Raw genomic sequence first — 27988 nt, 5'->3', positions numbered from 1 at the left:
CAGGGTATCAAAGGAGTTGCCTCAGAGGTATAATGAAGTACCAACAACTAGATAACACCTGGAGCCAAGGGAAGCAGAACATGTGAACACAGCATGAAAGCAATTTGAAAGAAAGGCCTACATGTGGGCAGATGGTGATATATGGTTGTTGCTGCTGCTCTCTAGGGCAGAGAGACAGATGAAATCCAGGAGGCTTTGGAAAAGAGGGCAAGTAATTTTGCAAACATGGGCTCTCAGTTAAGTTTTGCTTTGCCATGGTAACCTGAGGACCCTTAAATATTGTATTCCAGTTGACTGATAAATTCTGGCTTGTTTTGAAGGGCTGTCCTGCTGGCTGTGTCACTCCCCAAAGGGGTGAAGTCTCTCCCAGGGGTCTAAACTTGCTTGGACTGGTGGAAGAGCCATGTTGAGAAGCCAGAGGTCCTGGTGGTGGGGTAGTTGAGGTGCAAGGCTCACCACTGCAAAAAGCAAAGGTCTAGGGCCTAGAACAAAGCTGATTCTCTCAGAAAAATTGTATGAAAGCTGGAGGTATAGAGCACACACACCCTATAAATTGTGACACTTGTCTGATAGAAATAAGAGACTAGAGAACACAGACCCTGGTAGGTGGCCACCTAGAACCTGCAGCATGGGAAGAAAAGAGGAGGGGGAGGGCACACAGAACCACTGTTATGTAGGAGGAATGGGGAGCATAGAAAGCCTGGGGAGGGGGTGGGGTTGTGATAAGGCTTAACCCCCACCACCTGCAAGAGTAGCACAGGCACCCAATTAGTCATGCCCTGCAGCTGGGGAGGTGTCACTACCTGGCTCCTGGCCAGAGGGAGCAGAGCTAAGCTGTAATAAGTAGACTGAGGGTGGTTGGTTTGAGTCGAGGGGGTAGGTTTTTCCAGCTGAGAAAAGTTCAGGGTCCAGGTACAGACAACAGGGGATATGGGAGTGGTGTAGGCTCCTGCCAGGGAAGCCCTGAGATACAGCTTGTAAATAGAGAGAGAGAAAAGGACTTTGGTAGCCCAGAGGGGTAGGAGAACTGTTCAGTTCTGTTGGGGCTTGTTTATGATATCTTGGAAGGGGTCTGAACTTAAGTGATCTAGCCACAGGCCTGAACCACAGATGACTTGGGTCCAGAGGCAGGCAGCTGGCAGGAGGTGCTGGAGCCGAAGGTAGCAGCAACATCCTGCACCGATGCAAGGGGTGTTCTCCGGGTGCAGGAAAACAGACTCCCTGGCATGGGGTGCGGGCTAGTTACAGTGTGTCCTTGAAGTGGAGGAAGAGGGGAGGATGGTACACCTGGTGCTTGTGGGTGAGAATGGAGGGACAAGAAGCCAATGGTGAGCACAAGGACTTCAGTTTGCTGAAGTAACAAAGTGTGCAACTTGCTCCCCTACCTTTAAAATATATCATGATTTTTTTAACCCATTTAGAGGGGGAGGGCATTTTTAACCCATTTGGGGGGGGGGGATCCTAACTCGGGATTTTTAAACTTTGGGGTTGGTAATGTTGTTCCCATGAGAACTGTGAGCCCCTGAAGTGCAGGGGTAAGTTGCAGCATGCTAGTGTAGACATGCTTTGGGAATAGAATGGCAGGGCAGGGAGAGAGGGAGAATTATTTACTGAATTCTTTGTTATACTGGACGGGTCCCCTAGCCAACGCAAACACTGCTTCATTGAAAGCAGTGGTGCTAAGCTGATTTATGTCTGCTGAAGGTCTGTGCCAAATTGAGTCCAGTAATATTATTCACAGTGTGTTTGGGGGAGGTATGTATTTTTTTCCTTAGAAGAGAAAAAAACAATATTTGTATCCAACACATCTATTTATTTACAAAACACTTGTGCAAATTCAAGATATTAGTTCAATGTTTAAAAAAAAATCTACAGTCTCAGACAAAAAACAAAATGTACCTTTATGTATTTCAAAGTATGTCTTTTGAAATGATTGTACATCTATACTTACTATTCATGACAAATTGTCTCAATGTTACAGTCAGTATGATATAAACTGATGGAAGATAAAAATCCAAAACGGAGGGTGACAATTCCTCTTAAACTTTCTTATGAAACTAATAAACCAGTACTTTGAGTTAAACCAAGCTTTAAAACTCTGGCTTTTGTTAGTTTGCATCAAGCTATTTTTATCTAAATGGGGGTTTCCCTTGCATATTTTTTAAAAAAGGAGAATGCTATTCCTGAATATTCATAGAATATAAATGATTGACCCAAAAGACTCAACTGGTTTCTTTGGGACGGAGGTCTACAGGATCTCTAAGGTAAATGCATATCAGAGAGGACCTACTTTTTTTTCATGTCTTAGCAAATCTGCTTTGGCTGAGGTCAAGTGCCTGATAACAAAAACCCTGACAAGGCTAAACAATAGCAGTCAAAATAACCAGTGTTCAGAATGATGACAGATGTTGACACAGAAAAACAGTTGCAAATATTTTATCTGCTGTGGGGCTGATCACACATCATGATGTACTTTCTTGGCTAGAAGCTATGGAATAGCACTCCAGTGACGAGTCCGGCTGGTTGGGTGCTTGCCTCGTTGTGAGCAGGTAAATGGCATGAGCAGTCATGGTCACTAGTAGTTTTGCACAGTCTTCCTTTCGGGTCGCTGCTGTTACTTACTTCTCCTCAAGAATTTCTGGAAGGGGGAAAAAATACTATCAGTTCTCTGGTCTGGCCTCCTTCAAGTACAGTGGAAGCATGTTCCATTATTGCATCTCCATGATAGCAAAGTGCATTACAAAGGTGGGGAAATATCAATGCCCCCACTTTACAGGTGGGGAAACTGAGGCATGGACGTTGAGCACTTTACCCTATGTCACACAGGACCAGATGCTGATACCGTTACTTATGCTGAATAGCCCCTTATTCCAGGAATAGTCTGTTGAAGTCAACGGGATTATTTCTGGATTAGAGTAATACTTGCTGGGTGTGAATGTGTCAGAATATGGTTTACAGTGACTAGCTAGCAGCACTGGGAATAGAACCAAGCAGTCTTGACTCTCAGAACCCCATTGTAACCAACAGAGGACACTGCTTCACTTGAAAACTTTGCTTCAGTGAACTGGAAGCATGGTGCACCACAAAACCCACAAATGCTCACAAGAACAAACAGCAGGCAGGCAATGCCAAACCAGAAACACACACAACTACACGTGGGCCACATTCATGATCAAATTTCCCTTCCCAGTCAGAAAACTTTCAAGTGCCCAGGACTGAAAGCCTCATATCTCCTATTCAGACTCCATTGCAGGAAGCTGTTATACATGGTTACTAGGTTAACCATTTGTTTCCAAAGGCCTGGCTCTTCTATAAAGTAAAATTTTAGTTGAGCTATGCACAGTCCATCTATTCATTTAACAATTCTAGGCGATCAGGTCAACTTCCTATTGGAGTTTACTGTCAGGTGCACTGGAGCCTGTTTCTGAACAGCTGTCCCGCTTTGTAAGGTGCCCTTTGGAACGGGCCATCACTGTGTTTCTGCATGTGCTCTAGCTTAGGGCATGCAATTATTATTTAAACAAGCTTATTCCACTACCCCATTTTGTATTCCTATACTTGGGTTTCACCATCTCACAAAGGATTAGTTTCCTACTGGAGTCACTGATCCATCCATTTTTTTTTTTCTTCTATACTTCTGTGCATAATGGAAATCATTACAGTGTATTTTGTAAAGGGTTATATTGTGCATTTGATCTACATCAATATTATAGGTCTCTACTAAGGGGTGACATTAAAATCTAGGCCCTGAGCTTGCTGCCTCTCATGTCAATGATAATACTTCATACAGACAGAGAATCAGCTTCCTCGTTGCATCTAATATGTAAATACAATGCATGCAAATTAGGCCTTTTTAAAGTTAAGAGCTCATAAGCCCTTGTCCAGAATGAGCATCTTGATTTATTTGACTTAAAGACCCAGTACAAAGCCGCACAATGATGACTCAGTGATTTAAGAAAAGGGGTTTAAACCCAGGATTCCTGTACGCTGTGCTAAAAGGGGATCCTCTCATCCAACGGTATCTCCCAATACCAAAATGCCAGTACTGTCAGTCCCGGGGGTTTGAGATCCAGGAAACTCAGCTGCTAAAGATATGTAGTAGACTGATAATAAGCGCTGAGACTTGTCTCTCAAATGTCTAACATTGGATTTATAAAGGGTTTAGTACAGACTAAAGTAAAATATTTCCTCAAATCCCAAAGTTGAATTCCCTACAACTTGCATCGAAAAAGCTCAAAGTGGAGCATTCTAGAAAAAGCCAGGACAGAGGCAGCATCCTTATGACTTACCTGTATCAGGCGTGATGCTTGCTTGGATTTGCTGTTCAGACATTTTCTTTGCTCGCTCCCTCTCAGTGTGACACTGTCAGGAGAAAAGATGACTTAGCATGAAAAGGAAGTGACCAAATAAATACTAAAATAATGTGCGCTGCACGGTATTAATTGTGCACTTACATCACTTCGATTTGCTGACAACTGCTGCTTTGCCCATATATTTCAACCTTTGCAATATATTTTGGGTGGATTGAACGTATACCAGCTGTTACACAAAGACAGCGTCCTCTGCTGGAGGTTGGCATTCCTACGATGACATAAAGAATACGGATTTATTAATACATTTGAGCACAACATTGTTTATTATGATAAAACTACTAGGTCAAATTCTCCTCTCTTACGCTGGTGTAACTCCACCAAAGTCAGTGTAGGTTTAGCATCTGTGACAGGTGAAATAAAATAAGAGGTGTGGGGGTTTTTTGTTGTGTTTTTTTTTGTTTGTTTGTTTTTTTTGGCCTATTGCCTGTGTCTGAATTGTATTCTGACAGATCAGAGCAGAGAGAGCCGGTTCTTCAAATGTATTCAGGAAATCGAATAATTGAAATCAGTGGAAGTTAGGAACCTAAATACCTTTGAGAAGCTGGGCCAGAATCACTTGTTAAGCAGTATTTAACCCTTTCATTTCCAGCAGAGGCGGCTCCAAATAACATTTCAACCACTGCCTCAATAAATGAAAGTTGGGCATGATCATGGCTGCGTGGGAGACATTTGCACATCAGCACCTGCATGGAGCTGGTGGCGTTAATCCTATAAAAAGCAACAGAGGGTCCTGTGGCACCTTTGAGACTAACAGAAGTACTGGGAGCATAAGCTTTCGTGGGTAAGAACCTCACTTCTTCAGACTAACACGGCTACCCCTCTGATACGTTAATCCTATACCTTCCCTTTCTATGATTATATATAATAAAATTATATCTCTGTAATGAAGAGCATCTATTTTACCATAAACTGAGCATTAATTTACACTTTGCTTGACAAATCAGACTTTTGCTGCTGGGAGAGACCAGTTTCCAGAAGGGGAGGGGAGAAACCACGTTAAGTAACAAAATAAGATTGTACAAAATGAGTGAATTTTCCTGCTTGTAGCTTGCTTTGCATTGTCAATTACACAAAGTCAACAGCTGCCTCTTATTTACTGCCTTAAGTATTTCCTGATATTGTGTCTGTGCAGCTCTTAGCAGGTTTGATCTCTAACATAACACTTGTAAGAGACTGCAAAGCGTTTAACAAGGGGTTTTGTGCTAAGGGTTTGAGACAGGTGATCATTTTAAGACACATTGCAGGAAAGAGGAGTGAAGAGCAATGAAAGTTTGCAGGAATAATGTAAACATCAAGCTGTGCCGCGGGAAATGCTACTGTACCTTGCACCAGAACTGCAGCCAGGAGAAGCAGGAGTGAGAGACGAATAAGAGACTTCATGTTCAGCTCTGTAGCTGGTGCTGCTCCTCTTCCACTTGTTGCTCAGTTGGAGACAAGTAGATGTGGTGTGGGGTTCAGAGGGAGCTTCTGGACTGCTATTTGTAGGGCATTTTCACTTAATCTACAAGTGTGTAGGCGGGAATTCCCACATCAGAAAACCCCATCTATCTTTGAGTAGCTCGGTTTCCTTCCCCGTAGATAAGCAAGTCTGTGCTAGTTTCATTTTTCCAGTTAGAAGAAATCCTTGCCTATTCCTCTCAATCCAAGGGTCTGATCATTTATGATTTTATTATTTAGTTAGTTTTATATTGGCAGGCCCTGGCTCTATGTGCCGGTTGATTTAGGCATGCTAGTTTCCATCCAAAAACTCTTTTCTTCCCCCCCCCCCCAGATTTACCATTTTATATGTGGTAAGAATTGCTCCCCAGCATTAGAAATTAAAGTATATCATCACCGGGGCTAAATGGGTGCAGACGATTATAGGAATTGCAAGACTGGGTCAGACCCAAGGTCCATCTAGGCCAGTATCTTGTCTCTGACAGTGGCTGGTCCCAGATGCTTCAGAGGACAAGAAGGTGTCAGAACCCCCCAGTAGGCAGACATGAAAAATCCTCTCCCCACACACACATACACCCCCTATTAGGTCTCATCCTGGGAACTAATATTTGGAGAAGGGCTTAAACCCTCAAACCCAAGTTTAATGTTGCTTCAGCCACATTTTTGTTGGCATTGATTATAACTCTGGATATCGATATCAAGAATATAAATGGCCAGTCCCTTTCAGAACCTTGTTAAGTTCTTGGCTTCCGTGAATTCCACAATCTAATTACTGAAGCATTTCCTCTTCTTGACTTTTAATTTCCTACCTTTTAACTTCAACTGAACCCTTGTTGTGTTAGGAGACCAGGAGGATTTTTGTGTATATGTGGTTCCCTCACACCTCCTATTCTCTTCCCATTTACCTTCATATCCCCACCACTTCCATGCATTGCTGGAACCCCTCATGGCAGAGGATAGCTGGATGTGGCTACTGCCAGAGTTACATCGGATGAAGTGGGTTTTAGCCCATGAAAGCTTATGCCCAAATACACGTGTTAGTCTCTAAGGTGCCACAAGGACTATTAGTCTGTATCAGCAACAACAACCAACACGGCTACCACTCTGAAACCAGTTACAATACTGTTAGCCAGCAGGAGTTTCCCAGTGCCCTATGTTTCCTTTTATGGGACTATTAGTCACTTGGAAGCCACATTAAACAAAGTATTAACATTTTGACTAGTGTTATCAAAAGGCTGATTTCTTCCTACTGGACAAAGCCCAAACGAATTAACATTCAGTAAAGCCTAAGATCGAGGATTCAGGTTTCCACCCATGTAATAAACTAAATTATACTTTTTTTGCTAGCTGTTAAAAGCAGCTCACAATAGAACACCCTGTAATTCTGTAGTTCATATTATGTTGTACTGAAAGGTAGATGACAGGTCACTTTTTCCGTTCAGTTAGCAGTGTTCATTGTCAGCTGCAGATACAAAAAGGGTCAACCTAGACAAATGTTTCAATGCCTTATTTAAGTAAGATGTTAAACTTTTAAGTTACTGAACAATTTGTTCTTCTTTTCTCTTGTAGGCTACGGGAGCTTTCAGATTAGTTTTTGTATTTTAAAGGCTTCTTAGCTGGATATTATGATAGACAGTCCTAGCTATTACTCCACTTAGGCTTTTAAGTCTCTAGTCCCAGGTACAAGGCAAGACAGCTGGTTGGACATACAGAACAGGAGCCTCCACTTAAGTCTGGCTTGATTTGGTTCATCTTCTACTGATTTGGGTTCTCAAAAGATGGCTTTTCCCCCTCCGGATTTGGTCCTTGATTCTGCAGGAACAGAAGTACCCTTAAATGTCGTAAATAATTCTATTAAAGTATGGAGATTTCTTTCTCTGACCTTAGTGAGAAACAAGTGTTACCCTTAATTACTGAGTTGTCATTCTTCAGCTTCTGCTGAACAAAATCTTAAGAACCTTTAACTTCCAGTCTAGGTTTTAATCCTGAATGTGCTTTTGCATCTGCTGCCTAGTTCTCTTGGCACATTCTTGCACCTCTGAGTTTCAGCTTCAAACTCTGGGCTAGTCTACACTAGGGCCTTGTCTGTAGCACATCTGGTGAAGTCGCTCTATGCCAACGGAAGAGAGATCTCCCATCAGCATCATAACTCCACCTCTGTGAGCGGCGGTAACTACATTGGCGGGAGAAGCTCTCCTGCCAACATAGGGCTGTCCACCCCAACGCTTAGGTCAATGTAACTTACGTCGCTCAGGGGGGTGGATTATTCATACCCCTGTGTGACATAAGTTATATTGAAGTAAGTGATATGTAGACAAGGGCTCACTTGCACTCTGCTTCTCTCTCTTTCTCCCCCACAGAAATCCCCTGCCTTCATCCTCTTCGCACTAGTTCATTTCTACTTCCCACAAAACAATTCTTATTCAGAAGTGAAAGGGGTCTTTGAACAAGACTTCTTTGTGTGGGTGGGTGAGTGGGTGGGTGGGTTTCTGTTTTTGTGGGTAGGAAAAGGGCAAATTGAGATGTTTTTATTTATAATTGTTGGAATGTTCTGAATTTTTTTTTTCCAATTGCAGCACAATCTCATACTCTTTGCCTTTTGTTAAAACTAGTTCAAACTAAACTTTGGGTCACCCCAGTTTCAGTTAACACAGCTAAAAATCACAGAACAAGATTTAAAAATCAGGTAGCTTCTTGCCAAGACTGGGGAGCATGGAGTAGAAAATGCCCACCGAAGCTCTATTGTGCTGTCTGCTTTTAAAAGATATATTACTGTCACTTGATGGAAGAAGCACATTCTGTGAATAAAGTTAATGGTGATTCCTAGGTGAGTGTTCAGCTAATACGGCAGTATTATGGCTAAAGGGATTCAAAAGGCCAAAATCTGCCTTCAGATATGTGCCCAGGACTTCCTTTGAAGTTAATGAAAACTACACCCATTAATCTATGGGCAGAATTCAGCCCGTAAGTATGTCAGAGTCATCTTCTTTATTTCCATAACATGTTTATTCCAGATCAACTTTCAAAATGCACCTTGAAAAGTTGCTTAAGGTGTGGTTTTTTTCAGAGGTGCTGAGTACCCAAAACTTCCATTTGAAGTTGGTGGGAGCTGCAGGTGCTGGGTAATTAGGCCCCCACGTCCCTTTTTGAATCTCACCATCTGTGAAATAAGAGTATTTAATTAGACCATGATCAATATCCCACTGAAGTCGCTGTGTGCCTTTCCACTGCCTTTGGATCAGGTCCATAGCTGCGTCATGAGGGTGTTTGTTCAAACATTGATTGGTGAGAGTGAAGCATTTCTACAGTACTCCACCTGGGAACTTAATAACTGAGGCCAACATGATTAAAAAACACGACTCATGTTCTGAAATGGGTCTTGCAGCACTATTCAATATTCATTCCTTCAAAAGGTATGTTTCTTAGATCAGCATTCAAAATAAAATAACAGGTCACAGGGCTGTTCTTAGAAGATGGCCCCTTCACTCCTGATGCAAGCTTGCCTTTCGAAGCTCATGTCATCCACCTGCTCTGAATGACTAATAACTGCTCCGGTGTTAGGGGACCGGACTGTAAGGGAGCGTCTGGCAAAGATATGTCAAAGTTTGTAGGTGGAAGTAGGCATCATTTAGCCATAATCCATCCCTCAATGAGGTTGTTGCAACCTGTCCAAGGTAAATTCACTACCTCCATTTAGCATCTTCTTCATGAGCATGGACTTAGAACTCATGAACTGCACAGCAAAAACACATGGAAGGGCCTTTTATGGCCCATCAATTTAGCATTCTGAACTGCACAGGTCTGTAAGATAGTCTGGGGTAGATCCTCAACTGCTGTAAATTGTTGGAGATTTATTGTTGTCAATGGAGCAAGGACAATTTATATCCGCGAAGAGTCTGCCCCTCTGTCTGGAAGAGAATACAGCTCTGGTGGCAGAGACGGTCCCAGAGCTGGAAGCAGTAGCGTGGAAGTGAGTGAGGTCTGTTTTCTGGTCAGCTGCTATAAATTAACAACTGCACTGAGGTTAAGAAATCTGTATATTTACATTCTGAAGAATGACTTTCTCAGTACATCAGGTAACAATGTGCTTCCATTAACCACCTGTGTAAATAACAAGGTGCATCCACTTTTATCTAGAATAGTATGATTTTATTATTACTACATGTTCCAGAGGACAATTGGTGCTCCAAAGGCATTCTCTTGCATTTTACCACTGTGCAGACACTGGAGTCATTAGAAGGGCAGCCGAATGGCAAACATGATCTCTACTGTATTTAGTTAGCTAATTTAATACATTTGGATGTCTTGTTTTGCTGCACAGATTCTCCCTTCCTCTTCCAGGTTTCAAAATGACAAACAGCGTCTGCAAGAGTGTATTATACAGCAGAGCAGGAAGCTAAAAAGATAAAGAAACACTAACTACAGCAGGGGTTGGCAGCCTTGGCACGCAGCTCATCAGGGTAATCCACTGACGGGCCACGGGAGCCTTTTTTCTTTACGTTGACTGTCTGCGGGCACACTCCCCTCCCTCCCCCCCGCAGCTCCCAGTGGCCGCGAACGGTGAACAACATAAACAAATGTCTCGCAGGCCGCCAACGGATTATCCTGATGGGCCGTGTGCCAAAGGTTGCAGACCCCTGAGCTACAGTACATACATGTTTATACAAAACTAGCATTGTAATTCTGAGCTCTAGATTAGAAACCTGAGCCAAAAGAACAATCTAGCTGTATGTGAGGAAATTCCCCAGTCATTTGTTTATAGGACATAAGTAGCAGCAAGATATAGCTGTGTGACCTGTGTCCTTTATGGTCAGACATGACCCTGGTGCCTGGTGCCCTCCAGGCTCAAGGAGACACAGAATTCTCTCAGCGATCCTTGAGTCTCTGTGGGGAAGTCCCAGTTTCCTTATGGACTGAGCAATGTTCCACTCTTCAAAACTGAAATTACAGAGCCTGACAGGGATTTCCACAGCTGCTTCTGCTTTCCTGTGTGGCCATGACTTCCCCCACACAGCTACGCTGCATAGAAAATGGACCTATTACCCTTGTGAGTAAAACTTGTGTGCAGGAGACAGAGCTGTTGTGCAGAGGCCTGCACTCTAAGTTGCCCAAGGTAACAAAAGTTCAACTCGGCCTGTTACAAAAAACTGCTTCTAAACGTCAGCAAAAAGTTAGACAGACTGAATTTGTCCAAACGAAAAGGTCTATTGACGCCACCCAACGACTGTGTTAAGATCATAAGTCGTGAGCAAAGGAGAATGGAATCAGAAATCAATGGACCAAAATTAGGGTGTCAGAAGTTAGATCTAAGTGGCCAACAAAATAATGAGGGGAATGGGCTATTCCATCAATCACCCTCTTCTTTGGAGTCCTTACGAGACTTTGGGGAGAGTCATGAAGCTGGGGTAGAGATGGGTGGACTGGAAGGAGCGAGTGTTACCATCATGGCTGCCATCCCCACTTCTCCTGGGTCCCTAAAATCTACCATGATACCATTGGTTCTTTATCGTCCTGATCCTGAAAGGCATCCTGACCAGTCTGGGCCAGAGAGAGAGAGAGAGAGAACCAATGACAGCGCCACCTCCACTGGCTTTGGCTAAATCCTGAACAACACCTGAAATGTGAGCCGTGGGATCGTGCTGTCGCTCCTCTCTAGTGTCATTTTCCTTCCCCACCTTCTCTCTTCTTTTTTTTTTTTTTTTTTTTTTTTTTTTTTTAACCTTATGTTTAATAAGTGCCCAGCTTAGCTGGCCAAGACTGCATCTTTCGCAACACTGCTATGAGCCTGGGACCAGCAAGGCTGCTAAAATCAATGCCTTAAACACCCCAATGCTAACACAAGTTTGCCAGGTTTCATAGATGCTGGTCGGACCGTGTGTGGTGCCCAGTAGCGGCACCAGGGTTTTTGCCACCCGAGGCAGCAGCGCTCCTCCTCTGAGCATTCGGCAGCGGGGCGCCTTCCGCTCCGTGTCTTCAGGGTACTTCGGTGGGGAGCGAGTGAAGGACCCGCCGCCGAATTTCAGCCGAAGATCCGGAGCAGAAGGACTGCCTGCTGCCGAATTTCCGCCAAGGGTGGCAAAACGCTGCCCCCCCAAATCCTGCCGCTCTAGGCAACCACCTAGGGTCGCCTAGTGGAAGCACCGGCCCTGGTGGTGCCTGTGTTTCTCTAGCAATGAGGTAGCAAGGAAGAGTTTGCAGCAGACATTAGTTTCATTGTTTATGTCTGATTTTGTAAGCAAGTAGTTTTTAAGTGAAGTGAAACTTGGGGGTGCACAAGATAAATCAGACTCCTGAAAGGGGTACAGTAGTCTGGAAAAGTTGAGAGCCACTGATCTAAATGACTGATGAATCTGTGTTTTCCTTATTTAAAAACTCTCGATAGCTAAAGCGAATGAACATTCAAGGGGTATTGTTAAACTAAAACCTCACTTGATGCTTTACAATTTTAATTGCTTTAACTGCTCTCTTTCTCTCTAATAAAAGGTTATAAAGTTGAGACCTTTGTACCCAAAACCTCAAACCGTGTTTGACTGTTTAGTGTTATACAGCGACAGGGTCATGTTAACATCTGACTTTCTGGGCCCACTTATTCCATCATCATTAACAGTTTGCTTGGCACATGGCTCACAGCTGTGAAACTAGTCTCAGAATTGGTCAGGATGAGCATGAACCACAGCAGGTGCAGATCAAACTACACAACCCTCTGCTCCACTCTAGCTGTGCCTCCTTAGCACCAACAAACCCCAGAACTAACGCCTCTCCTGAGAGGAGTCTCTCTGTCAAGATGGTCTCTCAACCTGGCTCTTTGCATTTTGTGGATGGTGCCTGGCCTGAAGGTGGAGGAAGGTTCCAAAAAGGACAGTACCTGGAGCAGACACTTCGGATGGCCTGACTGAGTCTAGAGGGAGGAACTGGAGGCTGTAGCACTAAAGCAAAAGCTTGTATTTTAACAGCTTTTTTCTCATCTGCTTTATTTTCTTGTTGTTATATGGTAGCTTTGTCACTGGAGGTTTGCAACCATGGCGGCCCTTCGGCATGGTCCTCTGCTAAGCTTTGGATGAACAGTCCTTTTGATCCACCCAGAATACCACATCATCCATGCAAGCTCTTCTTTTTCTGCTACCAACTTTCCCTTCCAGTGCCCTTAAGCATGCATTGCCCACTGACCTGAGCACGTCAGTGGGTGGCAGATAGAGGAACGATCTTCAGATATGGAGGTTCTCTACGATATCAGCAGAGAAACCTCTCAAATAAGCAGTGTGGACAACATGACGGCATTACTAACAGGATGTGGTGGAGCAGCACATGCCACTGCTGCCCCTATAAAATACCACCAACGTCCAAAGACAGTATTGTGACATGGCGAGTGCAGGCCACCATGCAATCAGCCTCCAGCCAAAATTCCTACTGCTTTCTGGCTAAAGGCGAGGTTCCAAACTGAAAAAGTGGCTGTAGTTGATTCTTGGGGCCTTTGTGCAGTATTAGCCCAAAGTTACACAATGATAACCCACTATACCATGCTTCGTCGTTTTCCAACAGATTATCTATGACTATGTAGCCCTGTGGTCTGAAGATCATAGGGAAAGGTGTTCTCTGCTGCCATCTACCCGTAGTCTGAAGGAAGAGACAGGATGAGCCAGACTTTAGTTGCAGGGTTGACAGTAGAGCTGGGCAGAAAATGGTTTTCATGTCCCAAGTGAGGTCCTTGGCTTAAGGACACAATAATTCAACAGAGATTTGTACGGCACAATATCCAGGAGTGTAGCTGTGGGGAGGGAGGAAAGCAGGGTATATTTTAGGAGCTCCAGTTACTGGTTTTTAGCCTGTTTTATCTTCCCCTGATTCCTCTGTATTTCATGGGCTTCAGGAAAACCTGCGGAAGCCGCCTGAGAGCTGCTTGGAGGGATATCATCACTCACAAGCAATCACAGCCATCATCCATATGGAGTAGGCTTCAGTGTCTTCTCTCAGTAGCTTTGGAGACAGCTAGCTGTTCCGTGTCGTACCATTTCAGTGATGTTTGAGAGGAGATTTAAGAGCGAGCTAGTTAGTCGCCGGACTTTCCCAAACCATTCCTGCTGGGCACCTTCATTCCCAATTAGAAATTGTTTTTAATCATGGAAGTCACTCCTTGTTTTGACATGACACAGGGCACTGCGGGGGTCTTGGAGGACTCTGAGCAGTTAGAAAGCTGCAGTTTGCTTTGAAAGAAACCGCCCCGTGCAGAGAATGAGATGTCACTGGAGTCCTAAATCCTAATGTCACGACATTTTCCCACACTTTTCCATGTTGGTACTGGTATTAGTCTAGATAACTTCTGCTCCATTATTTTCCTCCCATTGGAAAATACAATTGGAGGTGACAGATGTGTACTTCTCTAGTGTCATAAAGATTCCTCCCTTAAACACCTTTTGAAGGGAGAGAAACATCTGAAGTTGCTATCCTTGTCCAAAGCTATTATGGCATTAGATGCTCTGGATCCGATTGTGCTCTTGCAAAACGTGTTGTTATAATGTGCTGGTGCACTGCTAGAGCAGATGAAGAACCATTTCTCGCTGTAAAACCCCTGTTGACTTACAATTCCTCTGGACTGCGGTAATAGTTTGAGTCAGTGAAAACCCCATTTTGAATCCAGCTTGGTGGAAACAGTTGCTATATGACATGGAGCATTTCTTCAGTTGCGGGAATCAGTTGTTGCTTCTAAATTGCAGCTTCATTCACCCGATGCATGTCAACACAAAAATGGACCTCTGCATTTTAAGGAACTACTATTCAGTAGTCACCAGATGCTCATCTACTGCATTTGAAACCCATCTTTGAATATGAATAGTCTTCCATTTGTAAATGCAAGCAAAGAGAAAATTCTTTCAGTATAAGATCTAGAAACAATCAGCCCTGGGTTATAGAGGGTTGCCAACCCTCCTGGTTTCGCCAGGAGTCTCCCAGAATCAGGCCATATATCCCAGAGGCTACTGAAGCCAGTCTGGGAGATTTTAGCCCACTTAAAGTCTGGCAGTGCAGCAGGGCTAAGGCAGGCTCCCTGCCTGCCTTGGCCCTGCGCCACTACCGGAAGCAGCCAGCACATCCCTCGCTGTGGCCCCTGAGGTGGGATAGAGGTCTCCGCCAACTGTCCGTGCCCTGAGCACCGACTCCACAGCTCCCATTCGCTGGGAACTGCAGCCAATGGGAGCTGTGAGGGTGGCGCTTGCGGGCGCGGGCAGCGCGCAGAGACCCCTGCTCCTCCCCCAGAGGAAGGACATGGCGGCTGCTTCCTGGAGTGGTGTGGGGCCAGGGTAGGCAGGGAGCCTGCCTTAGCCTGCAGCACTGCTGCCCAGGAGCCAACCGAGGTAAGTGCCTCCTGGCCAGAGCCTACTCCCTGTACCCCTTCCTGCACCCCAACCCCCTACCCCAGCCTGGAGCCCCTTCCTACACCCCAACTCCCTCCCAGAGCCCACACCTCCTCCTGCACCCAACCCCCTGACCCAGGCTCAGCCTGGAGCCCCCTCCTACACTCCAAACCCAGCCCCCTTCCCGGTGAAAGTGAGTAAGGGTGGGGGAGAGCGAGCGACGGAAGGAGAGGGGATGGAGTGGGTGGGACCTTTGAGAAGGGGCGGGGCGTTAGGGAAGGCTGCAGCGGGCGGGGCAAGGGTGTTTGGGTTTGTGTGATTAGACAGTTGGCAACCGTAGTTATACAGGAAGCATCTTCCTGCCACTTCTTACTCCGCCAAAAAGAAAAACTTTGAATAATCTTTCTCTAAAGAAAACGTGGTGTTCATCTGTAATAGTCATGCAACTCTTGTATGGCTATGGTTTGTGAAACTGCTTGACCTTCTAAATAAACAGCTATTTAAAAATGTAGTGACCGATTTACTGAATATTTGAAATGTGGTGGCACTCTTTTAAAAAAATAAACAGATATCCCACCACCTACAAAGCTATTTTCCTTCCCTAGTCTCTGAAATTGTCTTCCCTTGGTGTATACAGAAAACACACACTTACTGGCCTTTTTTCCCCATCAGTGACTTCAGCGCTCTCCTTGCACTGAAGGAAGGGAGTGCCTCATAACCTAGCCCCTGAGACTACAACTTCCAGCCTACCCTGCTGCCGTGGTCTGGTGAAAGGCTAGGCTAGCTGACAGCACAGTAGCTGTTTGGTCCCTCAGGGAGGAGAGAGAGATGAGAGTTCCAGCCCACCCTGCTCTCTCTCAGAAAGCCAGTGTGAGGCCCCAATCCGAGTTACCAGTTTCTGCCACAAAACTCAAAATTACCTACTTGAGGCCACTTCTGCTCCAGCAGTGACTGTCAGCTGCTGTGGCTGCAGAGGTATAACCTGCTCCCTACGATTTACCTTGAGCTCTCTGTCTCCAAGGGCCGATGCACTGTTCTGTATTGGTACTATATTACCATTGGGGATGCAGCAGTAGCATGCCGGTAAGTGACAGTGTAGGCAGCAACTCTATGCAGTGGTACACAAATGCAAAATCCCCACTGTGTACATGTGCAAAACATCTGTGCAACAGTACACTTTCATCTGTGTGTTTGTAGTATGCACATCATTGGATTCCAAAGCTCCGCTATAGACATGAGCACAACAGCTATATGACACCTTTAATCTGTGTATTTGTAATATGTACATAATTATTTTAGGTCACATGATTGTCTAGTTTCTATATATAAGGGGAGCTGCAGTGGTCAGGAACTAACTGGATGTGGCCTACTGCCAATTTAATACTCCCTTTGGGCTTGATTCTGACACATTTGTTCACAAGAGTAGTCCTTACTTACACAAGTAGTTCCCATTCAAGTCCATGAGTCAGTGATAGCATTTTTCCTTTAAGTCATTCCCGGATCAGAAATTGTTTGTTTTATTCTTTAAATGAACATTCCCCCACTAATGCAGAGCAACACTGAAGACAATTTAGCATAATCGTGTGAAGCAAAACATCACTGAGGGAGAACATTATTTCATTTTATAAACATTAGGGACGACTTTCTAGTCAAGTTTTTAATTATAACACTTCATGCATGAGAACTCTACTGGTGTGAAATCAAATTTAGCTTTTAATTCGTAAGTTGCATTTCACAACAAACTGTTCAAGAACTCTGTGTGTGTGTGCGAGAGAGAGAGAGGACTTGTGAGTCTATGGGATTTGGTTTCCACAACAACCAGCTCCAAACATGCCTACAGTATGCAAGATGCACTGGGAGCTTATCATTTGAGCCTGCCTGCCCTGAAGCAACACTGCAAGAGTTTGTATTTTTAAAAACGTAGCTACACACTTATTTGCACTGTCATTGAATGGGGAGCATTTTATAAATCCAGTCCATGCATCAGTGACAGAGCTAGATGCCATCTTGCATGTGAGAGTTTTACCCTGAGTTGTGCAACACGTAAGGTATGTATTTTGATTTTTGCAGTTTCAGCTCCCAATCAAATAGAAAATACCATGGTATTCTAACTAATTATTGTAACATACTTCTGGAATTAAACTGTCTGATGCTCAGAGTAAATTGGATGTTTCCTAGAAACTTTTTTTTTAAAATTTAGATTATATGCAATCTGTTTGATAGATCTTCTGGGCTTTGGCAGACGAGGATCATGCCACAGGACCATCTTCCTGCCAAATTGCAAGTTCTGTTCCAATCCATGGAGGCATTATGGGCAGCAATTGTAAAATCACTTGAACCTCATTGAAAGTTAATGGCACTTAGGTTCCTCATTGTCTAAGTCTGCTTTGAAAACGGGACATTGGTGTGTTTGAAAAAAATTGCCCTAAAGCTATTAAAAAAAAAAAACAAATAAACTCTAAATTGGTAAAACTACCTGTTTTCCCTGATCGTGTTCTTAGAAGTGACTAAATCATTTTCAGTGAAACTTAAAAAAAAAAAAATCAGTTTGAGGCATAGACCATGAGTGAATGATTTCAGCCTGAGCAGTTAGAATTTGCCAATTCTGGGCAATTGAAGTCGCATAGTAATGAGCCATAATGACAACCTGAATAGTAGAACTGGTGAAAAATTTTCCAACCAACAGTTTTCCATTTTTTAAAAAAATGCACATTTGACAACATTTCAAAGTGTCATGGGAATGTATAAATTTCCAAAAACTTTAGCTGGAATGATCACAACATTTCATTTTGACTTTATCATTTTGGTTTGACTATCACTTCAATGTTGATAGTACAGTAGAACCTCAGAGTTATGAACATGACGGGAAGGGAGGTTGTTCGTAACTCTGAAATGTTCATAATTCTGCACAAAATGTTATGGTGGTTCTTTCAGAAGTTTACAACCGAACATTGACTTCAAACAGCTTTGAAACTTTACTATGAATAAGAAAAATGCTGCTTTCCCTTTATGATTTTTAGTAGTTTACATTTAACAGAGTACTGTACTGTATTTGCTTTTTTTTTTTTGTCTCTGCTGCTGCCTTGCGTACTTCCAGTTCCGAATGAGGAGTGTGGTTGACTGGTCAGTTCGTAACTCTGGTGTTCGTAACACTGCGGTTTACAGTATATAATATACTATAAATTAAATAAACAAAGAAACCATAATATATCAGTAGAAATGATAAAGTAGAAACAAAATGTTTCAACCTTGTCTAAATCAAGGCTTTTGATAAAAATGAAATATTTCAGAATATTTCGTTTTGCAAAAAATTCCCAGATTTTGACTTTTTTTTTTTTTTTAAACCAAATTTCAACATTTCCCCAGAATGGCAATTCCGTCATTTGGCGAGCTCTACTTTATAGGATCACTACCAGCTTCCCCTAGAGCCGTTCTTAGGGCCAGGCTTTTCTCTGAGGTTGAGTGATGGAGCAGGCTTGCCCCCTGGACAGTGTGTGCAAACATGGGGGAGTTGCAGAGCCATTTGGAATTTGAATGTTTAACAACACTGCAAATAAGAACACCAGAGAAACTCCAGTGATGTTCATGTGCTTCATTAAAAGCCCCATTACTTCCAGCACCGACCAGAAGTGTTTGCTTTCAGGTACCAGGAGAAAATGCCATCTAAGTACTTTCAAGAACGCAACAAACGGAAGTTCTCGGATTCCCTTAACAGCCAGCGCTGGAGATTCTTGAAAAGTGGCTTGGATGATTTCAGAAGCGGCTTCCCTCCACCATCTGACAACATCCTCATCTGTGGCACAAAGGGGCCTGTACCGATTGTTCTGCGTAATCACGCATCTGATGCTTCACGCATGGCCCAGCAGAAAGGAAGTAAAAAGTGCACCAAAACCCAAGTCAGCCCTTCCAAGCTCAGTCCATTGCAGAAAGCCAGGCGGGATCACATTGCACAAACAGAACACTGCCTGATCCAGCACCCCCTAGCACTCTATTCTCATCTGGAAGAAAGCATCCCTCCAGAGGTAAAGGTTCCATGATTACTGCTGTTCTTCTTGCAGACAAGTGTCTTTCTGGCAAGTTTAAACACAAATAATTCAGTTGTCAGCTGTTCCTTATATAGAAAATCTTCAGAATATGTGACTCATCATGGCAAGGTGAATGATTTTAAACATAGCGAGAGATCTGAACTGGCATCAGTTTTGAGTTTTGTCACATTATTTGCAGTCAGTGAACCTGTCCCCATTCATTTGTCAAAATGTAACATGAGAAAGCATTATTTTTAAAGGGCTGCTTAGAAGGCAAGCACACGGGGCTGTATTTAGGCAGAATTAAGTTATTACCAGACATCAAATATAACCGGATATTCCATGACAGTGAGTGTCTCTGCTCAAAATTAAAGAGGTAAGAGTTTGACCAAGACACCAGAGCAAGTCCTGACCTGATCCAACTCCCATTCTTCCCCAGCCTGTCTCTCGAATAGCCCCATCTTCCTCCAGCCTCTGTCCCTACCCATTCACTGCTTCATGCAAAGAAGCAGCAGAGAGTAGTCGGCACACAGTTCCACCTTTGGTTTGGGGCAGGGAGCTTCTGGTACAGAGCTCAGAGGGACTCTGTACAGGCAAGCTGGGGGCAGACAGTGAAGGTGAGTGGGAGAGTTAACATGGTCATTTGGAGAGGAAGGGACCAGGCAAAGGGACAGTGTTAGTCTCGTGTTGGGAGAGGGGCAAGGGAGAGAGGAATTCATGGCAAGCATATTCCTCGTCAGGGCAGAATGCTATGAGGGAACATACTGGGGTAAGGATAAGAAGCAGTAAGAGCATCAGGAGAGTGTATTTAGTGTGTCAGGCAAACTCTTTGAAATTTGTGGGGTAAATGAGGAATCTTGGGTCTGATTAGTGAGACCCCAGGTCACAGCATAGACTCAACTTGTGTCCTTGGGTTATGAAACAGAGGGACTTTTGATGAGATTAAAGGCAGTAAATTCAAAACCAATGAAAGAAAAGTATTTCGCACAATGTATCAGTAGACTATCATTGTCACAGTATACTGTTCAGGCCAAGAGCTTAGCATGAGTCAAAGAAGGACCGGACATTTATATAGATAACTATCCAGAGATACAGTAGTTAATGCTAAACAAAGTTTTGGAAGGGATGTTAAACCTTATGCTTCAGGTATGACACCAATCTCTAACTATTGGGGGATTGCATGAGTCCTTCAGGTGGCAGATTATCCCACATCTGCCAACTCAGGGGTTTCTTGCAGCTTTCTCTGAGGCATCTGGTGTCTGGGACAGGTGAGTGGACAATAGGACTGATTCCGTTTGGTCATCGCTATGCTGTCCAGGAGCTCTGTTTGTTATGTGCCCCCTTACGCAGTCTCCACGGGAACTGCACTGGTGTGAATACCATGCTCTGTTCTTGTTTGGCTCTCAGCTTTTCGAAGAGGTTGTGGGCATCCTGGATCCTGAGATGCACTTGAATAGCGAAGGTGGATACGAGGATTGTGACCGGGCCAGCCACACCCCTCAGCAAGTGCAGTATCAGCTGGAGGATGGGAAAAGTAAAGAAGCATGTCCCAGGTCATCAGCCCTGTGAGTACTGGACAGGACAGTGCGAGCAGCACCAGGGCCACCTGAATCCACCTTCTGCTGCTGGGCCTGGGTTCAATCCAGTCCAATCTCTCTCCTCTGAATGTAGCTGTATTGAAAGAGAGGAGTTGCCTGTTTCTAAGGCTGGGGGTACTCCATACTCTGTGCCAATTCACCTTCAGAGAGTCTTGCCTGTCAGAGCATGTTTCACAGCCATGCAGAAGAACTGGGTCAGGGAGTGACAGTGGGAACCCATGTTCCCTAGATAGGTGGAGAACAAACATGGCCAATGCATGACTTTTAAAGTGTCTATTTACACAGGTAATATGGTAACGGTGCCAACTAGGGCCAGACACAGGTGAATTCTCTGCTGATGTACACCCCAGGTAACCCTGACAAAGTCAGTGGTGTTTCATGGGACAAAAGTCAGCCCAGAACTTGGCACATGGCCCAAAGCAAGTTTCCTCACATTACGCTCTTCTGCAAATACATCTTAATCCTGACACATAGCCCCCAGCTATGTCAATCCTCGTACTTTCCTGTGCAGAGAAGGACAGTTGTCACATTTCCTTTCCATATTTGTAACCTTTGTACAGTATTTTTGACTGGTGTGTCCAAAAAGAGTTTGGGAGTCATCTAGACCCGCATAATATATCTTGAGGTGGTCAGTGTTCTGAGAAACACCTCGTGTCTTTTACTGAAAAAATATTTCTTGGGTCAACCTTTTTAACAAAATCTGATACCAAAGGGACAGTATTTTTAGTTGGTGTTGGTCTTGCTTTGAGCAGGGGATTGGACTAGATGACCTCCTGAGGTCTCTTCCAACCCTAATATTCTATGGTTCTATGATCACAAAATACCCTTACTTGCATCTTTCAGATCAGGGGTTGGCAACCTTTCAGAAGTGGTGTGCCGAGTCTTCATTTATTCACTCTAATTTAAGGTTTTGCATGCAAGTCATACATTTTAACATTTTTAGAAGGTCTCTTTCTATAAGTCTATAATGTATAACTAAACTATTGTTGTGTGTAAAGTAAATAAGGTTTTTAAAATGTTTAAGAAGCTTCATTTAAAATTAAATTAAAATGCAGAGCCCCCCGGACTGGTGGCCAGGACCCGGGCAGTGTGAGTGCCACTGAAAATCAGCTCATGTTCTGCCTTTGGCACACGTGCCATAGGTTGCCGACCCCTGCTTCAGATTATACTGACTATAAACTGATGTCCTAGAATACACTAGTTAGTCTTGCCCAGAGGCTGCTATCAGGAATGTGGTCACATTGTGCTGGGTGCTGTACAAAACCACAAGGAGACAGTCCAACTCCAGAAGAGTTCACAGTCTAAACAAGACATTCAGTAGTGATACAACAAGCAGGTAAGGGAGGATGAAGGTTCCAGTGTCAGAAAGGTGTAGTGACTGACATGTATCGTTTGCCAGTTTGAAGGGTTGTTTGTTTTTAGCCAGATTACTTTTTCCCCCCAGAAAACTGCAGATCTGAACATAGGCCTGGCCTTCAAACTGTGGGACTTTCGCTAGATGCAGGATAGGTGGCTTCCCTAGGTTTGAGACCAATTTGAACCAAGCCCTCCAGAGGTGAACGTTTAATGCATGAAATCACTGTGCTATTTTAGTCCCAACTGTACAAGTCATTTGGACCATTTGTGAGCCAAAGCAAGATAAACACAAGTTTTATGTGGTCTTCTGTCGTAGTGACTGTGCCGTGCCAGTTATTACTGGGTCTTGTTTGTGCTAATCAGACATTTTAGATGTTATTTTATAACATTAATATCTTAAGCAGCAAGGAGTCCAAAGGCAAGAATCCGCAGTACACCTACCTGTCCAAGAAAGAGGTAGCAGCAAGGAAAAAGGAGGCCAGTCTGAGCTACGTTCCTCCCCTGGATGAGAACGTAAGGCGAGTGACTAAGGAGTTTTGTGACTGGGTGGCTTCTTTGGTAAGTAAAAGAACCTGTAAAACCCCACACTCTCATTCCAGAAATGCAATGATCAAGACTGAGGCCAATGTTCTCCAGACTTGAGAACCTAAATAGGACTTTAGATGCTTAGCTTTAGGCACCCAAGTCTGAAAACGTTCATCCTAATGTACAGGAACGTTCGGGGCATAACTGAGCTCAACCAGTTGGAAAGCAAGCAAACATGACTTATTCTGGAATACTGTCAAGTCAATTTGTTTACTCAGAGCATTTCCCTGCAGTAGGGGGACATAGTGTACTTGTCAGATTTCACATAGCTGCTCCATTCTGGAGTCACGTCCATTTATTTGACCAACATTAGTTCAGCAATTCATGTATGGTTGTTAAATCAACTTTAAATGTGCCTACAGATTACGATGACGGGCACATTTTAAATATGTAAAAATCAATACAATCAGCAGAAGTCACTTGTGGCTCGTGAGATATACCTTGGCTATCCTAAGGAAGATGAGGTCTGGGGATATGAGTGCTGAACTAGCCAAACCAGAATGACAGGGAGAGAAGCTGCTTTTTCCCCTCTTACGCTGTGCAATTGGGTTATTACTGCAGGGAGGAGAAAAATACAAAGTGGATGAAGCCACCATTCTGAGCTTGTTTGACACTGGATATGAAACCAAGCTGGTGCTGTCTGTGCCCATCCATGTTGTGGAATTAAACAATGTGCCAGCAGAGCTGAGAAAGTATCTGGATGTTTCACCTCCACCAACTGCTGTCAAGAGTCCTCTTCGTACCAGGTGCCACCCAGGCCTTGCCAAGGTAAACAGGCCTGGACCTACATTTTCAGATGTTTCTATTTATTTTAGGAGCTCTAATTTTTGGGTGCCCATCTTGATACGTTAAAGGGGAAGTGCTGAGTACCCGCCTTCTTAAAAACAGGTTCCTCTAAGGTGTTTGAAGCTGGGCACCAAAAAATTGAGGCACTCAAAATCGCTGTCTGTTTTGAACATTTGTGGACCCTTATTTTTGCATGGGGCAATACTCTAGAAAAAGGGCAAGATGGGAACTGGGAACATCATTTAGGGCCTAACCGTACAGTCCCTTTACCAGCCAAACTGCCACTGACTCGCAGATGTTTTGCTTGTATAAAGTACCTGATCCAACGCCCATTGATGTTAATTGAAAGACTGTAGTTGAACTCAGTAAGCTTTGGATAAGGTGCAGAATTACAGGCTCCCAGCCAATGGGCCAAATTCAGCAGTGGTGTGAGATGGTATATTGAGACCCTCTTAAACCTACGCTGGTGTAACTCACAGACTGAGGACTGGGGAGCAAGTGCAAGTTAAAAGTACAGGATGACCATCTTTTAACTTACAAATTCTTACCCCTCCTGTTCATGGCTTTTCTTGCTACACGCTTTCATCTTAATCACCTAAAACTTGGGCAAAACGTTATCCACTAGCCACAGACCACTTGTGTCAAACCTGAAGAGGAAGCAACATTTCTGACAATTTTAGGGGAGAGGGCAAAGCTGGGCTGGATGTAGGCTTATAACAGAAAGCAAATCACAGATGTAGCTACGGAGAGATTACTGCTTCTCCAAAACTGTTGCTAGTTTTGCTTTAGAGACTATGATGGAAAGACATTCACTAGATCAGTGACTCCAGAGCTGTGATCCTCTGAGACGTCCCTGGTCATCCACAAAATTAACAAGTCTGAGATGAGAACCAAGCTGTGGTTGCCTGCCTGGAATGAAGGGAGAGGTTCTGTGAGAGGATTGCTGTCTTGTGTGGATCCCTACTTAATGCTGTTTGCAATACAAAGAAAAATCAATGCAAGCAGGTAATTATTAGAGATAACCAATGAAACATTCACACTTATAGCGGGGCTAGGACCTATACCTGCTGTAGAGACCAATGGGAGACATAATCAGCTATACTCGATCCATCTCACGTTCAATGAGTGCGGGATCCCATCCATTCATAAGGTTTGACATTCCACCCAGAAAAAAGCAGTGGTTCACATACACATGGTGGGAGGAGAGGCAAACGCAAACATGACTAGAGAGTATTACCAATTATCTTTTTACAGGATCCATCCCAACCAAAATGGGAGAAGATCAGGTATGGAGCCTGGTACCTTGAACCAAAAACATGGAGAAAACAAAGAGCAAATGAACCTTTAGAGGATCCAAACCCAGCAGTGGATACTGTTCAGAATTTAAGGAACCAGTTTAGTGAAAAGGTACTGCAAGCACCCCTGAACTCTCGGTGGTATAGTTCCCAACCAAGTGAATGGGCTTACACTGTTATTGGAATACGCCTGCTCACCATATATTGTCTAACACAGTCACAGTGCAGGGAATGGTTTATATTATCCACCCTACTCACCGTTGTGGTCCAGACATGGCAGTTAATTTAGCCCACAATAAATGGTGGCACAGCAATGCCTGTATATGGCTGCGATTGTAAAAGGCAGCTACACACAGACCAGCAGTTATTTTGAAGGATTTTGTTTTAATTCAAGTGATTCTTTAATGCAGGTGAGAGCATTTTTGCTTCAGTAAAAAAGCAGATTAACCAGATACTTTCCAATGTGGCAAAAATGCCATTCCCTGGGAGGGATCAGGCATGTGACATGTCAGCTCAGAAAGCATTGGATTTTGGCTGCAGTATCAACCCATATAAACAAGGGCTCAAATTCATCACGGATGTAAACAGACAACTACCCCTTACATACATTAGGGGATGTGATGAGTCATAAAAAAGGCTATGATGAAGTGCTACAGAAGGTCAAGCATTATTATCAGACTGATGGTGAACAGCAGAGGGGCTCATTTTGTAACCACTGCATTTACATTTTGTTCTAGCAAACAGGTGTCAAAGCGGTGCTCACATCCCCCAGACTCCCTAGATTTATGTTTAAGGAACAGTAAAGATACTCTTGGCCCACTAGAGGGCAGTGCTTCCGAAGTTCAATTCAAGAATTTAGCAATTGCTCACTTTGAAAGAGGGAACCAAATTTTTGAAACAATGATTGTTATACAATATTGGTTTGTTGAATTACAATGAATACGTGGCAGTCTCGTTGTTTTCTACTTTAAAGCTGTCAGAGAGCATCAGATTCTAGGACCCTTGATAAAGATGCAAAGGGCTTCTTTTGACTCACTCTGATGTCAGACCAGATGGGTTCTGTTAGCTTCAGATCAGGAGCACAAGAGGGTTTGAATGTCTCTGAGAATGAAGGTTAGAGACAGAGGAATCCTGCAAGGAAAAATTGGTGGAGACAACCAAGGTCAATAGAATGCTTAGGCGGAGGATAAGATTCGGGTTTGTTAGTACTGTTTAAGACAACAATAAAGGCAAAGCCCAGGGAGAGGTAAGTTTGAAACAGATCCTGTTAGGAGCAGGATGGGAAATCTGCTTCATCTGAAAGCTTTACAAAATCTGTTGATCCTTGATTTGATTAGGCATTTCTTGAAAAACAAGGTACTGTACAGTTCAACCACAAGTTATTGGGCTCGATAGTGTTCACTTACATAGTAAGGAAGAATAATTTCCTCTTCTGCAAGAATTCCTGGGTGAGTTCTATGGCCTGTGTTATACAGGAGGTCAAATTAGGTGACCGTAAATTTGATTATGGTCTGTCTTTAAAAAACCACACTTCATGGTTGTGAAGTAACCAGATCTCTATAAAAAGCAACAGAGAGTCCTGTGGCACCTTTCAGACTAACAGATGTATTGGAGCATAAGCTTTTGTGGGTGAATACCCACTTCGTCAGACGCATGTGACATGTGGGTATTCACCCACGAAAGCTTATGCTCCAATACATCTGTTAGTCTGAAAGGTGCCACAGGACTCTCTGTTGCTTTTTACAGATCCCGACTAACACGGCTACCCCTGGATACAGATCTCTATAAAAGCAGCAAATCAGAAATCGGTTAAGCTAATTAAGATGCCTAATGGTTAATTGGTGTTTGTTGTAGTGATGAGAATTTCACAGAAATCCCCTTTGTGGTGGACTCCATGAGGGTGTAAATAAAAATAAGTTTCACAAGCTTACTTTAAGTTTTCCCTTCATATGAAGCTGTTCAAGTCTGGTTTGGAAATTCCCCTAGGAGGCAGAGCTCCTGCAGCTCCATGGAACACATGCGTTTAAGGAATTCCTCGAAAGGAAGGGCTACCGGAAGCCTGAGGTAAGTCAGTGAGAGTGTAACAGCTGGTCGACGTGATCACAACAGCATGGGCCGTGGTGCCCTAGGCCTGTGCATTCAGGAGTCAGAGCCGTGCTTGCCGTAGCTCTGCTCAGGCACCGTTGTTTCTAGCACAGGCTCCCCGACCCACGTGGACGGGGATTTTTAGTCTCAGACCCATACGAGAAGCTGGTTATACAGCCATGCTATGCACTAGCTAAGGGTGTAATTTATGGGCCCCATCCACACAACAAGATGTAACATATCCGGGTACCATGCTTTAGTGTGGTTTGGCTCTGCTCAAGCAAGCCAGGAACAGTGCTCTTAGCTCGGGGGCCAGATTCAAAACCCTGATGCAAGTTTATGCCACTCCACACAGCCAGACTGCTAATATCATTAGGCCTGCATTTGTCCTCAGGGCAGCTAACACAGCTTGGATAGATCAGTTCTCATTTAGAAAACAAACTAAAAATACGCACTGCTCAAGGAAACAGCTTAAACCCGTCTGTTAATAGCTTGTTGGAACAGTGCTGTTGTCATTTGGACAGGATTTTTAAAAGGTGTAAGCTTGCACTTCTGTTACCAGTATGGTAACCGTGCGTATACAGAAAATCTCATTATCGTGGGCTATCAGGCACCATTCCATCAGGTCTAAACTGCTTTCCTTAAAAAAATCTATATGTAAACACAAATCACATTGGTTTCTTGATCCCCTGCAATTCCTTTAAAATATTTTTGTATTAAACAGTCAGCCAGTTAAGTGCATTGCTAGTAATTGAGTGTGTGTGTGTGTGTGTGTGTGTGTGTGTGTGTGTGTGTGTGTATATATATGTATAATATAGTGTTTTGTTTTAGTTCCTCCTGCAGATGCTGGCTGCAGGGGATGCCAATGGAGCACAAAAGCAGACTTCAAAGGGCTACAAGAAAGAGTCTCCGAAGAGACCCAAGGGGATCAGAGAAGGATCTTCCTCCACAATTGTTAATTAACACGGAGTTCTGACTTTATTCACAAAAAACAGAAGAAGCACTAGTGAAACTGCTCCTGGAAGTCCCCAAAATAGTAATCTCAAAGATAGATTGATTGTTTCCTTCTTTAGAAATTGCTAGTCAAATATAGTTTAAAGA

General features: G+C 43.7%; 2 protein-coding genes across 7 annotated transcripts; one reads left to right on the top strand and one right to left on the bottom strand.

The window, feature by feature from the left end:
- Nucleotides 1-85: 85 nt before the first annotated feature.
- Nucleotides 86-27988, top strand: LOC101932633 (protein FAM47E-like). Of its 6 annotated transcripts, none has more exons than XM_065595965.1 (8): nucleotides 91-211; nucleotides 18801-19179; nucleotides 20590-20747; nucleotides 22538-22694; nucleotides 23283-23489; nucleotides 24762-24914; nucleotides 26789-26866; nucleotides 27719-27988. In XM_065595965.1, exons 2-8 carry the CDS (start codon nucleotides 18814-18816, stop codon nucleotides 27848-27850), a joined length of 1251 nt encoding a protein of 416 aa, XP_065452037.1. In that variant the 5' UTR covers nucleotides 91-211; nucleotides 18801-18813; the 3' UTR covers nucleotides 27851-27988. The 6 variants fall into 6 exon arrangements, with proteins under 6 accessions (XP_065452042.1, XP_065452037.1, XP_065452038.1 ...); XM_065595966.1 differs by lacking the exon at nucleotides 91-211 and adding an exon at nucleotides 16959-17205 and having other exon boundaries at nucleotides 22541-22694; XM_065595969.1 differs by lacking the exon at nucleotides 91-211 and adding an exon at nucleotides 16970-17205 and having other exon boundaries at nucleotides 22541-22694; nucleotides 26758-26866.
- LOC101932369 (C-X-C motif chemokine 11) lies at nucleotides 1793-5853 on the bottom strand. Its single transcript, XM_005304150.5, has 4 exons — nucleotides 5696-5853; nucleotides 4455-4581; nucleotides 4290-4362; nucleotides 1793-2638 (listed from the first exon to the last, which is right to left on the bottom strand). The coding sequence occupies exons 1-4, from the start codon at nucleotides 5751-5753 to the stop codon at nucleotides 2615-2617; spliced, it is 282 nt and encodes a 93-aa protein (XP_005304207.2). The 5' UTR covers nucleotides 5754-5853; the 3' UTR covers nucleotides 1793-2614.

The sequence above is a fragment of the Chrysemys picta genome, chromosome 5 (assembly GCF_011386835.1).
Source record: "Chrysemys picta bellii isolate R12L10 chromosome 5, ASM1138683v2, whole genome shotgun sequence".
NCBI classification, from domain to species: Eukaryota; Metazoa; Chordata; order Testudines; family Emydidae; genus Chrysemys; species Chrysemys picta.
This window is presented reverse-complemented; position numbering and strand designations above follow the sequence as displayed.